This window comes from Eutrigla gurnardus (genome assembly GCF_963514095.1).
Source record: "Eutrigla gurnardus genome assembly, chromosome: 10".
Classification (NCBI taxonomy): Eukaryota; Metazoa; Chordata; class Actinopteri; order Perciformes; family Triglidae; genus Eutrigla; species Eutrigla gurnardus.
This window is the reverse complement of record NC_139924.1, coordinates 29878367-29893130: the sequence shown is the minus strand read 5'-3', so window position 1 is coordinate 29893130 and position 14764 is coordinate 29878367. Positions and strand designations below refer to the sequence as shown.

The window sequence follows — 14764 nt, the reverse complement described above, 5'->3', positions numbered from 1 at the left end:
GCAGCCCGACGTTGTCGGCGCTCGGGCCCTAACTAGAGTCTTAAGGACTCTACTTGGAACGAACCGGCGAGTGGGCAGTTCTGTGTTCAAGTTGGATCAATTGGATAGACGTCCTGGGAGGTGGGCGGGACTTTGAGTTTCGCTCTGCCATTTCCAACATGGCGGCCGGGCCACAAACGATCTCATTTTACAGTTAAACTACACGCTAAAGCATGTTTCTGAAAACATTTGAGGCGGGAAATGTGTAGTGCAGTAACAGAATCTGGATTAATATTTGATCAACACTGCCTAGTTTGATAGTTTGAACGAAGTTTCTGGAGCCGGCGGCATTGCGTTGGACGGACGTCATTTGCATAAAGTTCAATCCATCGAACTTTATGCAAATTCACATACGGCGACTGGGCCGTCAACTCGACGTGCCGTATCCATCATGCGGAGCTCCTGCTCTACATAGACAATGAATGGGATCCGTTGATTTGACGTCCGTTGCCGGAGTTGGTGTATCTGTACCTTTATGATTCCTAGAGCTCTTTTGGGTTTCGTTGCCTCCGCCATTGTAGCTCAGTCGAAACTGGCAACCCGTGGTTGCTCGGCAGCTGAGACTCTACTGACTGCAATGATTTGTAGACGCCAGTGGGTGGCGCCACGTGCCAAAACATGTTTTCAAAACATAAACATGATTTGCGGTCTGCAAAAGATTTTTTTAAATGTGAATATTTTGGCTGAACTGTTGTTGTTGGTGAGTTCAGTATGTTATATGATCATTATTCCTGAGTCTCTATGACATATTAGGATGATTTTACGGCCAGTTGCTTTAGATTTCTTACATATTGTACCTTTAACACAGACAAAAAATGTTTAAAGGAGGTGAACACTCCTCTTGTTAAACAGTTTTTTACATGGCTGGGAGTCAGTCCAAACCACAGTTTTACAGAGCAATCCAAGACGGAACTCAGCCCAATGCAGGATGACTTAGAGAATCTGCATCTCTAAACTACACACTATATTTCCTAGGGGCCTGAGTGATAAATAGACTGGTCCTGGCAGATTGCAGGGATGGACTGTGCATTTAATTAGGGTTCCTGGCGACTGAATTAAATTTTCTTATTGTTATGACCCTGGGGTATGCGTGTCTTTCTGTGTGTTGTGCTTCCTCCCTGTCAGGAGCGGGTGCTGTGCCCTTCTGTGTGTCCTAGGTTTCCAGAACAGGTGCAGACTGCTGATTGGACGGATCTTCTGCGGGCGATTCCTCTCTCTTCTCTCTCGCACGCTGACCCACCGCTTTGACACTCACACCCGCCGTTTCGCTCGTTGATTGTTATCGTTCTCGTAGTCTTTTGTTTGTTTCGTACCAGTGCAAACTGATGGTGGTTGCAGTTTCTGGACCACATTGTAAATATTGTAAATAGTGTTGATTTAGCAGTCAGTCCATGGGCCTGTTCCAGAAAGCTGGCTCAACCAACCCTGAACTCTGAGTCAACCAACTCTGAGATGGGCAACTCTGAAGGCTTGATTATGCTTCCGTGTAGTGATCACGCAATGGCCACGCAATGGCCACGCAATGGCCACGCAGTTGCTTGGAGACCGTGATGGTTCTGCGTTGGGTTTACGTGTCGAAATGCAATTGTTTTTCAGAGTCGGTTCAGATTCCGGAAAAAGGCGGAGACATGTAGGAGAAACTCAGGGTTTGTTGAAGAAAACCTGCCATATATATATATATATATATAAACAAGAGAGAGAAAAAACAATAAAACCAATAAATAAAAATGGTAAATGGTAAATAAAAAAGACAAAGTGCTGGCCCATGCATTGTGCAAATTAACAAATGTTAACCATGCAGGTAATAGATCATTATTTATTTTTGTAATGGATGTACCTATTTTGGAAGGCATCAATAAACAATGTCATCCTGACAATAGCGCCACCAGATGAGGAAATGCTTAAATTTGACATATTCATGGTCAAAAGAGGATGAACCATAATCATTTTGTGAAATTCATAGTTTTTTCTCTGTGTACTTTAAACAAAAGACATATCTTTGGTTGAGTGCCACAAAACTAGACAGGAATAAACATTTCATCTAGCCTTACCTTAACACATACAAGGAACTTTTAATTTGGTGTTGATTTTTGTGGTCCCTGTGGACAAATGTGGAAGACATTATAAACCCCAGATTCCCTTTAAAAAACTCTTATTTTACTGCAGCAGGGTCTGAAAGTCTCCTTCATGTAGTCCTGATTCTGTTACTCCTGCGTTTCATTTCCTTTCAGCAGGTCTAGCACCTTGTGAGCCCCCATGACTATTAGTCACAGTTAGCAATCATGCTATACTTGTTTTGTTGTTAGCTTCTGTTTGTGTTAACAGGGCACTTCTCAAAGCCTTTTGATACTTGGAATTTGAGATTTTTTGTCTTATGGTCTGTCTGTGATGGAGCTCCTTGGTCCAAGCCATTCCCATCAAACCAGTTTTGTCTGAATGTTGAGCAACTCCCCTAGTTTCTTGTCGATACTTAGCAGCTAGCTCTGGGAACTGCTGAGTGTATAGATGGTCGGTGTACTGCAGTTCTGGAGTTATAAGTCTTTCACATTTTACTTTGATTTGTCTGTCTATATGTGGGTTTAGGTTATAACCCTGAATTACAGCTGCTCCATACTGGAATGGCTTTAGTCTAGTGTCTTTTATCTGGGAAGGGTCAACTGCCCCACCATCTTTGAGGCAGCTGTTTGCTAACTTGGCCTGTAACTTTCTCAACTGGGATACTTCCCTCTGCATCCGTTCTTGCCCAATAAGACTATCTATTTTGTGCCAGAAAGTGGCGTTAAAGTGCAGGTAGATCCTCCAATCTAAAGCATTCCACCTCTTGATTTTCTCTGCAGTGTTCGGTAAAAGTGGGTGACGAGCTTGTTCACTGCGACTGTTGAGCTTAAAGGAAACCACATCTTCCATGGACCAGCAAAGAGCATGCTTCAGCAAGATCATTGACTCATCAAAGTATTCAGAAATAAGAATAAGGTGGAAGTCCCGTTCAATGACTGCAATAGCAAAGCTGGCCTTCTCCTCCATGTCTTCAGCACCTGCTTCAACGTTGTTGTCAAAGCCAAAGTCAAAAGCCAGGATATTGTGAGCATAGTGGTTGTTAGTCACTGATGAGTTGTAGTTTTTCCAGCTATTGTCGAGGAAGTTTTCCAATCTGTGAGTCTTGTGGAAGGCTGGGATGCTCTTATAGTAGATAAAGATGGACTCCATAAGAGCCACAGGATGCCTCAGGATTGAAAAGTAGAAGGTGTCCTCAGGCATTACTTTTGCCACCTGGAAAGAAAATAGAAATATTTAGAGTATGTCTAATATGTTAGAGACGTGATGTTGAACAATTCAAATTCTACTAATTTTGTTTTATGATGAAAAATTTATTTTGGCAAGTGAAATTACATCTTAATCGTAAATATTCTGTTACGGCCCGAAGTAGGTAAGTTACCTGGAATTTAAGACCTCTTTCTACAACAAAGTGGGGCTCATAAAGTTTGTCCAGCCAAAATGTTTACCTTGTATTTCTACCATAAATGTAATCTGGTTTATACGATTTCTTCTGTATCTCAACAATTTATTTGTATATATTTTATATTATAAAAGCATTGTGAAAGTCACTATGAAATGAGCACTATTTTACAGGTAAAGCCAACATGTCAATTGGGGGCCCACATTTCCCCCACAAAACATTAGCAATGTTAACACAGGCCAATATAGCCCGACTTGGTCCCATTAGCAGCCCCGATGTGAAGGCCACATTAAGATGATTGAAAAATCGTTGGGATTAACTCAGACTGCCCAAATTGCCATTCTACAGTGTGGCCTATATGGACATGTTGGCTGGACTTCAGGGTAAAGTGGGTCCATTAAGTCTTCTGGATCATTTTTCATTTTTATTGACTACCATCGTCAAAAGAATAAGCTACTATAATAATTGAGCAGCTGACATGATATACTATACAGTTCTACCACTCCAACATTTGGCCCTCAGGGGCCCTCACAATTTATTTCCAAATTGAGCTCACATAGATATAAAGTCAATGCGGATTCATCCATACAATACAAAAGAGACATGGCAACAGTTAAACTACACAAGTTCAGTTATTTTCTTTTGGAGCTCACCTCAGATTTTCTAAACCTCATGTGGTTGCACATGATGTGGAACTCCCTCACACTTCGACTGCTAACACCTTCCACAAAATGTGAAGCAAAGAAGAATGGGTAAAACAACTGGCTGTGTTTGTTCAGAGGGAGGGCAAAAGTCAAGTTCCTGCTTTCACCATAGCGATACAGGATGTTTAAGATGGTGCTGCTTGCTGTTTTGTGTGTCTTGAGGAAAACAATGTGAGACTTCGGGTGGCAGGTTGCTCTAGTATTGAAAAGTTTCATTTGAGCCTTCAAAAAACTTGATTGAGCGACAGGGTTTGGAGTTAAACTTTTCAGAGTACCAGGGAGGGCCAAAGAACCTGGAAGTCTGAGGTTTCGTCCATATTTTGATAGAAGCAGCTTTCCAGGTGAAACATTTCTTACTTCCATCTGAGAGTCTGTAGCAAGGTAATCCACATGTCTTGAGAGAATATAATCGGATTTCTTTTGATATCCCTCAATCTGACGATGAAGATCTGTAGTTGCTTCTGTCGGTAATGACCCAATGTCTGAAGACTGTAAATGGAGGCCTTCGAAGACATTCTGTACAGTAGGAAACAGGTACTGTTTGTTGACGGTGAATCTCAGATGTGGGATTTCGGTCAGCTTGTCATTCCTGGGAGAAGTGATATTTTACAACACAAATAGCAAATTAACTTCATATCAGGTATGAATTGCATACATACACGCACAAACAATTACTCGAACAATTCCGGCTTCCTGCAGATGTTTTCCCTATAATGAAACCGATTTTAGTAAGAATACACAAGAAATATTGAGATCTTAATTTGAAGCATTCAACCCTATTCCTGACCAACGGTTTAAAATCTATGATTTTTATGATATGATTCTTTTTTTTGTTATTATTCTACTATAGTTGCAGTTAGTCAACACCAAAAGATTATTATATGAATGTATAATATGCACAACAGTAATGTTTCTGACCTCGTCTGTCTGTAAAAGGGCACAGCAGACCTTACCTGGCCTGACGGGCAACAAAGGTCTGAATGGCAATGCAGACCACGAGCAGGATGAAAAATATCCACAGACAGTGACGCCTGCTGCACAGCCCTCTCCTCACACACCTAGAGGAAACACACACACACACACACATAGTTCATGGTACGAGAATGAAATGCAATACAATGTGGTACAGATGTCAGACCCCAATTTAATAACTATGGCATCATTTGTTTGTTGAATAAACATTGATTATAACTGCTATCATCATTGTTTGTTTGAAATTCAGAAACATTTCAGATCACTAAAGGCAATTTTAGGCTCATTTAACCATTGCTAACATCAGGGCTAACCCCCTTGACTTCTGTCAGCCATCCAACATCAAGATACAGGACTTAACGTGTGTCTATTTGTAGCATTTATTCACAAATAAATAAGTGGAACATAGTCTGTCCTGCTGCATTCAAGCTGTAAAAAACGAAAAGATAAATCAACAACAATCCAGCGGGCAAAAAGGCAGGAGCTCGAGTTATGGACAGAAACACAGCTTAAATACACAAGAGGAGAGGAGACAATTGGACACAGGTGAGACATATGAGGCCAGGACAGAAATTAGGCTTGTTGCAGATAGTAGACGAGATCACATGACAGCAGCAGGAGGCGGAGACTAAAAGCTGAGGTCCAGTCAGTTTCCAGCAGCCTTCAAATAATTTACAGGAAGTCATAGAAATAATGACATCCTGTTCCGTAGGTGACCTGGAGTTTGCAACCAAGTTTGGATTTAGATATTTTTTTTAAAAATCACAAATTTTTTGTAAATATCCAATCCAATCCACTTTATTTATATAGCATGGTTTTAACAAACACAGGGTTTCCAAAGTGCTGCACAACAAGATCAAACACAATAGATAACACAAAAAGGATATCTGTGAAATATGTGTGTAACAGCCAATGATCTAGCGTTAAATATAGGATCATGCAGAAAATTAGCATTTTCTGCGAAACTTGGTGTTTCCTGTCAAAACTAAGAGCCAATCAGCTTTTAGATGAAGCAACAGCCAGGCGTTTCCCATCATGCCCCAGGTCTTGCAGTCGGTGGAGAGCAACTGCAGCGCCTCCTCCCAAAAACTGCGGCTGCCTTGATCTCGTAAGATTATCGTTGCCCACGTGTATGAGTGACAGGATGTAGGGATCGAGGATGAGAGACGAGACAAGACTTAACAAACTAAAACCAGAAATGGAAAAACATGGACAAACGATAACTTGACCTCTAACAGGACAGGAGAATGACCGACTGACACAAAGTCTGGCCCGGGTTCTGTTTTTTTCAACAGCTTGTTAATGTACCTCTCCAGAAATCATAGCAATACAATAAAAATACATTCAAATTATTCCAAGGGACATTTGCGAGGGGGTCCCTGGTATATTCTCTACATTGTTAGGGGTCCTAAATTGAGAACCTGTCCCCCCCAGTGATGGGTTACTGTCCCAGATCACATAAGAGAGAGACATTTGGGGTTTTGTACAATCTGCACCACCAAGTCAAGCCCAACCAACTCCTGCCTCTAACCACACCTCAGCAGGATGCAGGTTAAGTTTTAGCATAGCGTACTTTTATCTTCCAGTGTCTGCCTTCAACACAACCCAAATGTTCAAGTTTTCAAACCTAAAAAATAAAAGCTGGGGGCCTGTTCATGTCTCTTTCCACACAGCAGAGAAATGGCTTTGGTATGTTTGTTTGATGTTTTAGCAGAGCCAGAGGTTTCTATAAACAGACTTCAGCAGCCAACCACAGCTCCAACCACAGCTCCAACCACAGCACCAAATGGAAAAGGCGTCTGTGGCCTCAGCTCCATGGACAACTGCTTCCTACAGAAGACATGCATCTTCCAAAACAGCTCACAAATATATAGTTACATTTCAAACTTTAGTCTGACTTGGTAATTTCCTTAGACGGCTGGTCGCTGTCGTGTTTAACAAATGTTACTAGGACTATTACCAGCAGCAGAAAATAGTGTTTCTGGCAGCGGTATGGTGTGTTGGTATAAGCCGAAATAGCAGGAGGATAGCTCGCCCATAGTCTTACATGTCCTTTCTAAACGACATGCTTTTCTTTAGTACAATGTGTTTTATCTGTATTAAACACATTGACAGGGGTGTGAGTGGATTATCTGTACATGTGCAAATCCACAATGGCTACATGTGCCATTGTGGATTTGCACATGTACAGAACTAACTGCACGCCGTGGCTCAGTTTCCCTATCAAAAGCATGTATTCAAATCTGCAAGGTGATTTTCATGCTACCTGTAGAAACATATTGACTATTATGTTCAAAGTTGTTAAGATACGACAGTCTAGTGTTTTCAGACATCAGGATTTAATGAGGTGGAAAAAGACAGGTTTCCCCGGGCGACAGCAACATCTGGATCCTGGCGTCCAGGCCACTCTTTGCAGCCATCACAAACATTAACTTTTAACCTCTAGAAGTTAAAAGGTGGCGACGTGTAGGCAAAACGTCTTTTTGAAACATTCCAGGCATCTCTGTGCCAAAAGTGGGCTGGAGCTTAGTCAAATGTACATGAAGACAGATCCTCCTAACTCACTTTGGACTGACACAGTTTCTAATGTGTCTGTGGACAGAGCAATCCTCACAGCCAGGTGTCACAAACTGGCTCAGGGATTGTGCCATAAAGGGAGTCCACACAAGTTCTACTTAAGACTAAACCAAAACTTAACAAACAAAGCAGCGTGCAGATTAAAGTATGTACGGAACCCATGCTTGGATGTGAGCAAAGGGTGCTGTGGACATGTTGACAATGCAAAAACAAATGACAATTAGTCAAGATGAACCAGCTTTTATAACAAAGACGGCTCAGGTCATCTTCATCAAGCTGACGACCCTCTCTCATTAGCTTACTGCCTGCTGATTAGCCAGGACCGCCTCCAAGACAGGGGGAGGGGTGTCACAATGAACAAAGTAATCCCATTTATGAGCTTACCCAAACACTGCATTGTTGATATGAAGCCTTGGAGAATGTCAACATCAATCAGCTGGATGTGCAACAGTCAGAGGATCCCAAAGAATCATGTACATTCCTAGATTAAATTGCTAGTTAAATAAGCCACTCTCAAATTATAACACAAGAAAAAGTTGGCACACTGAACTCTCTACAGAAGACACTTCCTCGAGCATATTTTCACTCATTATTCCCAATGACTATGCTCAAAACTTCCAGCAGAAATATCACAATTTACATTTACATTTAGGGAATTTAGCAGACGCTTTTGTCCAAGGCGACTTACAATAAGTACATTTGTCGAAAGAAATAAACCAGAACATATCATTGCCAATAAAGTCAGAAAGAAAAATAGAAACAAGTGTTCGGTCCTCATCTAAGTAAAGTAGTAGCTGTTCAGCAAGGATACCTTAAGTACAACAGGGCTATGATCAAAGTGCTAGGTAAGAACATAGAAGAGCTTTTTTGGTGGTGGGGGGGGGGGGGGGGGGGGCGGTTGTGGGTCGAGGTGAAGTCTGAACAGGTGAGTCTTGAGCCTTTTTCAGAGGAAAAATTGTGTCCTTTTAACTGCTGGAGACTTTTAATGTCATACATCTGTGTAGGAAGTCTCACATTTTATTTCGCCATAGCCTACCTCAAATAAAAAAAATGTTAAGTAAAGCCTGACCAATACATCTAACCAACCAATTAACCAACTAACAAACCATTCAACCAACCAACTAACCCTAACATCCCTGGAGCTAGGATCAGTGCTGGTAACAACTGAACTCTACTGACCAACCACCCAACCAACCAACCAACTAACCCTGACATCCCTGGAGCTAGGATCAGTGCTGGTAACAACTGAACTCTACTGACCAACCACCCAACCAACCAACCAACTAACCCTGACATCCCTGGAGCTGGGATCAGTGCTGGTAACAGCTGAACTCTACTGACCAACCAACCAACTAACCCTGACATCCCTGGAGCTGGGATCAGTGCTGGTAACAGCTGAACTCTACTGACCAACCACCCAACCAACCAACCAACTAACCCTGACATCCCTGGAGCTAGGATCAGTGCTGGTAACAACTGAACTCTACTGACCAACCACCCAACCAACCAACCAACCAACCAACTAACCCTGACATCCCTGGAGCTGGGATCAGTGCTGGTAACAGCTGAACTCTACTGACCAACCAACCAACTAACCCTGACATCCCTGGAGCTGGGATCAGTGCTGGTAACAGCTGAACTCTACTGACCAACCAACCAACTAACCAACCAACTAACCCTGACATCTCTGGAGCTAGAATCAGTGCTGGTAACAACTGAACTCTACTCACCAACCAACCAACCAACCAACCAACCCTGACATCCCTGGAGCTGTTAACAGTGCTGGTAACAACTGAACTGAACTGACCAACCAACTAACCCTGACATCTCTGGAGCTAGAATCAGTGCTGGTAACAACTGAACTCTACTCACCAACCAACCAACCAACCAACCCTGACATCCCTGGAGCTAGGATCAGTGCTGGTAACAACTGAACTCTACTCACCAACCAACCAACCCTGACATCCCTGGAGCTAGAATCAGTGCTGGTAACAACTGAACTCTACTCACCAACCAACCAACCAACCAACCCTGACATCCCTGGAGCTGGGATCAGTGCTGGTAACAACTGAACTCTACTGACCAACCAACCAACTAACCCTGACATCCCTGGAGCTGGGATCAGTGCTGGTAACAACTGAACTCTACTGACCAACCAACCAACCAACCAACTAACCCTGACATCCCTGGAGCTAGGATCAGTGCTGGTAACAACTGAACTCTACTGACCAACCAACCAACCAACCAACCAACCAACCAACGTACCCTGACATCCCTGGAGCTAGGATCAGTGCTGGTAACAACTGAACTCTACTGACCAACCACCCAACCAACCAACCAACCAACCAACTAACCCTGACATCCCTGGAGCTGGGATCAGTGCTGGTAACAGCTGAACTCTACTGACCAACCAACCAACTAACCCTGACATCCCTGGAGCTGGGATCAGTGCTGGTAACAGCTGAACTCTACTGACCAACCAACCAACTAACCAACCAACTAACCCTGACATCTCTGGAGCTAGAATCAGTGCTGGTAACAACTGAACTCTACTCACCAACCAACCCTGACATCCCTGGAGCTGTTAACAGTGCTGGTAACAACTGAACTGAACTGACCAACCAACTAACCCTGACATCTCTGGAGCTAGAATCAGTGCTGGTAACAACTGAACTCTACTCACCAACCAACCAACCAACCAACCCTGACATCCCTGGAGCTAGAATCAGTGCTGGTAACAACTGAACTCTACTCACCAACCAACCAACCAACCAACCCTGACATCCCTGGAGCTGGGATCAGTGCTGGTAACAACTGAACTCTACTGACCAACCAACCAACTAACCCTGACATCCCTGGAGCTGGGATCAGTGCTGGTAACAACTGAACTCTACTGACCAACCAACCAACCAACCAACTAACCCTGACATCCCTGGAGCTAGGATCAGTGCTGGTAACAACTGAACTCTACTGACCAACCAACCAACCAACCAACCAACGTACCCTGACATCCCTGGAGCTGAGATCAGTGCTGGTAACAACTGAACTCTACTGACCAACCAACCAACCAACCAACCAACTAACCCTGACATCCCTGGAGCTGGGATCAGTGCTGGTAACAGCTGAACTCTACTGACCAACCAACCAACTAACCAACCAACTAACCCTGACATCTCTGGAGCTAGAATCAGTGCTGGTAACAACTGAACTCTACTCACCAACCAACCAACCAACCAACCCTGACATCCCTGGAGCTGTTAACAGTGCTGGTAACAACTGAACTGAACTGACCAACCAACTAACCCTGACATCTCTGGAGCTAGAATCAGTGCTGGTAACAACTGAACTCTACTCACCAACCAACCCTGACATCCCTGGAGCTGTTAACAGTGCTGGTAACAACTGAACTGAACTGACCAACCAACTAACCCTGACATCTCTGGAGCTAGAATCAGTGCTGGTAACAACTGAACTCTACTCACCAACCAACCAACCAACCAACCCTGACATCCCTGGAGCTAGAATCAGTGCTGGTAACAACTGAACTCTACTCACCAACCAACCAACCAACCAACCCTGACATCCCTGGAGCTGGGATCAGTGCTGGTAACAACTGAACTCTACTGACCAACCAACCAACTAACCCTGACATCCCTGGAGCTGGGATCAGTGCTGGTAACAACTGAACTCTACTGACCAACCAACCAACCAACCAACTAACCCTGACATCCCTGGAGCTAGGATCAGTGCTGGTAACAACTGAACTCTACTGACCAACCAACCAACCAACCAACCAACGTACCCTGACATCCCTGGAGCTGAGATCAGTGCTGGTAACAACTGAACTCTACTGACCAACCAACCAACCAACCAACCAACTAACCCTGACATCCCTGGAGCTGGGATCAGTGCTGGTAACAGCTGAACTCTACTGACCAACCAACCAACTAACCAACCAACTAACCCTGACATCTCTGGAGCTAGAATCAGTGCTGGTAACAACTGAACTCTACTCACCAACCAACCAACCAACCAACCCTGACATCCCTGGAGCTGTTAACAGTGCTGGTAACAACTGAACTGAACTGACCAACCAACTAACCCTGACATCTCTGGAGCTAGAATCAGTGCTGGTAACAACTGAACTCTACTCACCAACCAACCAACCAACCAACCCTGACATCCCTGGAGCTGGGATCAGTGCTGGTAACAACTGAACTCTACTGACCAACCAACCAACTAACCCTGACATCCCTGGAGCTAGGATCAGTGCTGGTAACAACTGAACTCTACTGACCAACCAACCAACCAACCAACCAACCAACCAACGTACCCTGACATCCCTGGAGCTGAGATCAGTGCTGTTAACAACTGAACTGAACTGACCAACCAACCAACTAACCCTGACATCCCTGGAGCTGGGATCAGTGCTGGTAACAACTGAACTGAACTGACCAACCAACCAACTAACCCTGACATCCCTGGAGCTAGGATCAGTGCTGGTAACAACTGACCTCTACTGACCAACCAACCAACCAACCAACTAACCCTGACATCCCTGGAGCTGGGATCAGTGCTGGTAACAACTGAACTGAACTGACCAACCAACCAACCAAATAACCCTGACATCCCTGGAGCTGGGATCAGTGCTGGTAACAACTGAACTGAACTGACCAACCAACCAACCAACTAACCCTGACATCCCTGGAGCTGGGATCAGTGCTGGTAACAGCTGAACTGATGTACACACACATGTAGAGATGTCAGTGTTGGGTCTCTAGGTGAGAAGAACCAGTCCGGTCCAGAAAGCCGCACTGGCAGCCAGCGCTAGATGACATGAAGATGACATTCAGCCACTTCTGACCTTGGAGGTACCACCAACCACATCCACTGGAATCCTTTAACACTTATCAGATCTAGTCAGCAGACTGTAATGTGATGCTGATAAGCTAACGTTTCACACTGGCTGGAACCTGATACTGATATCAGCAGACGTTGGCCTTTTGATTTGAGTTCACAAGACTGTTTGTTCTTCCTATCATTTTAAATTGTTTAATAACCAAGAAAGCTAAAAGCTGTGCTAAAAGCATAGCACTTTTTTGTGAACGTATACGTGTGCCCTATATTTCACTTCTTTTGACATACTTCCTGACAGTAATTTCGTTACACGGGAAAAGACCCTAATTAACTTGAGCTGGAATTTGTTGTCGGGGGAATAAAATAGATTAAAATAAAGTCATGACAGATCATGTGATACACTGGTTCTCTAGGGAGGAAGGTATTGCAGGTCTACCTGCACTGGTTCAATTCAGCTGCACAAGTGAATGAACAATCACTAGTGGACAGATGGCTGCTCTCATTCAATCACATACATTCTGTTTTATTATGTTCCTTCTGAGTGAAATAGTGTCGCTGCTTGAGAAGGTCAGAAGAAGCCAACAGCTCCAGAATCCAAACAAACCAAACCCTCATTAAAGTGGGTTTATACAGTTAAATGATGAGTTCTTCATTGGTTCAATCATCTTTCTTATCACTCTAAATTTAGTCTGGGTTCATTATTGTGGGCTGTAAAAAAATGTTTGTTTTCTAAATATTATAACCACTGTGTCAATATTAAAATGACACAGTGTAAGTAGGCTACACAGTATAACATCGATAAAAAATGGAACGAACAACACCTGTTCATTTATTGATCATTTTGCAAATTATTTTTAATAGAAATGTGTTTATGTAATGAATGTTAGAAAAATAAAATGAGTTGTTTAATGTTGTTTTAAGATGGAACTGGAGAAAAGTTCAACATTTCCATCATAAATGACATGAAATGTGTTGTGTTTTGGGGGGGAACTTACAAAAAGACAACGCATAAAGGTTTATGTTTGTGTCAAAATGATAGAAAGCACATCTTTTTTTCATATGGATTCAAATTACAAACAGAAATCCTTATTGAAATAATAAAACAGTTCCTATTGACCACAACATCTGTTTGTTTTGAACGTGAGGAATGAATTCATGATTACGATTTAAAGTTAAAAAGTCCAACACAGACATCAAGCTGCTTGTAGCCTATATATCCCGTACAGAGACCGGTAGGCTACTGGAGTCCACTTTGGACTCTCGGTAGTAGAGACCGGACCGAGTCTCTGATGGACCCAGACAGTTTTCTCTCGGGAGGAGAGACCGGACCAAGAGTCAGCGGATCACCTCACCGTCGGATGTTTTTGACTAGAAATAAAAACTTGCTGACGGATTCTGTCGGGCTACTGAAACTCGAACAGGAATGTTAGTAAGCGATACAGTAGACTTACGAGGTTAGACATCTCGGAGACTGGTCTCTGATCCATGTTCTCGGTGTGGTCAGCATCTCCCCGAAACCCTCGAAAAAGTCCTGCTGCAGCGACTGTCCCGACGATCCGCTTCCCCCCCCCCTCTCTCGCTCTCTCTCGCTCTCTTTCTCGCTCTCTCTCTCTCTGGCTCTCTCTCTGTCTATTCAATTCCAATTCACAAGGCACATTTGAAATGTGTTGCCAAAGCACAATTACATACAATGCATTAAAAAACTAAATAATAATAATAACTATTATTATTATTCTCTTCCAGACTGGTATTTGGGTGGAAGTATTCCCCTCTTCCCCTCAGCCTCTGCGCCCCCTGCACCCAGAGGGTCAGCCTCTGTTCTGGTAAGGGAGTCATACTCTGTTGAACAGAAATCTTTTCTTGGGGATTTTGAAAAAAGCCAAGGTTTTATTATGAGTTTGGCCAGCAGAGGGAGTTGGCAGTGAGCAGCACGGTGGAACAGACATCACAACTAATCGAAAAGGAAATCTGTAAAAAAAAGGTTCTGTTGGCACACATCGGGAGCTCAGCTCAGGCTGTTGCATGAGTAAATGAATGGCTTTGCCCTGTATCTGAACATTTCAACTGTAACCTGCCAGACAAAGACACACTACGAGATGGCTGACGTCGGTTCTCCTCTTCCCAGAGACAGATCTTCCTCCCTCTTTTTCTCCCATCA

General features: G+C 43.5%; 1 protein-coding gene across 1 annotated transcript; it reads right to left on the bottom strand.

The window, feature by feature from the left end:
* Window positions 1–1802: 1802 nt before the first annotated feature.
* gal3st2 (galactose-3-O-sulfotransferase 2) lies at window positions 1803–14165 on the bottom strand. Its single transcript, XM_084019607.1, has 4 exons — window positions 14058–14165; window positions 5154–5258; window positions 4150–4789; window positions 1803–3309 (listed from the first exon to the last, which is right to left on the bottom strand). Exons 1-4 carry the CDS (start codon window positions 14111–14113, stop codon window positions 2320–2322), a joined length of 1791 nt encoding a protein of 596 aa, XP_083875733.1. The 5' UTR covers window positions 14114–14165; the 3' UTR covers window positions 1803–2319.
* Between the last annotated feature and the right edge of the window lie 599 nt (window positions 14166–14764).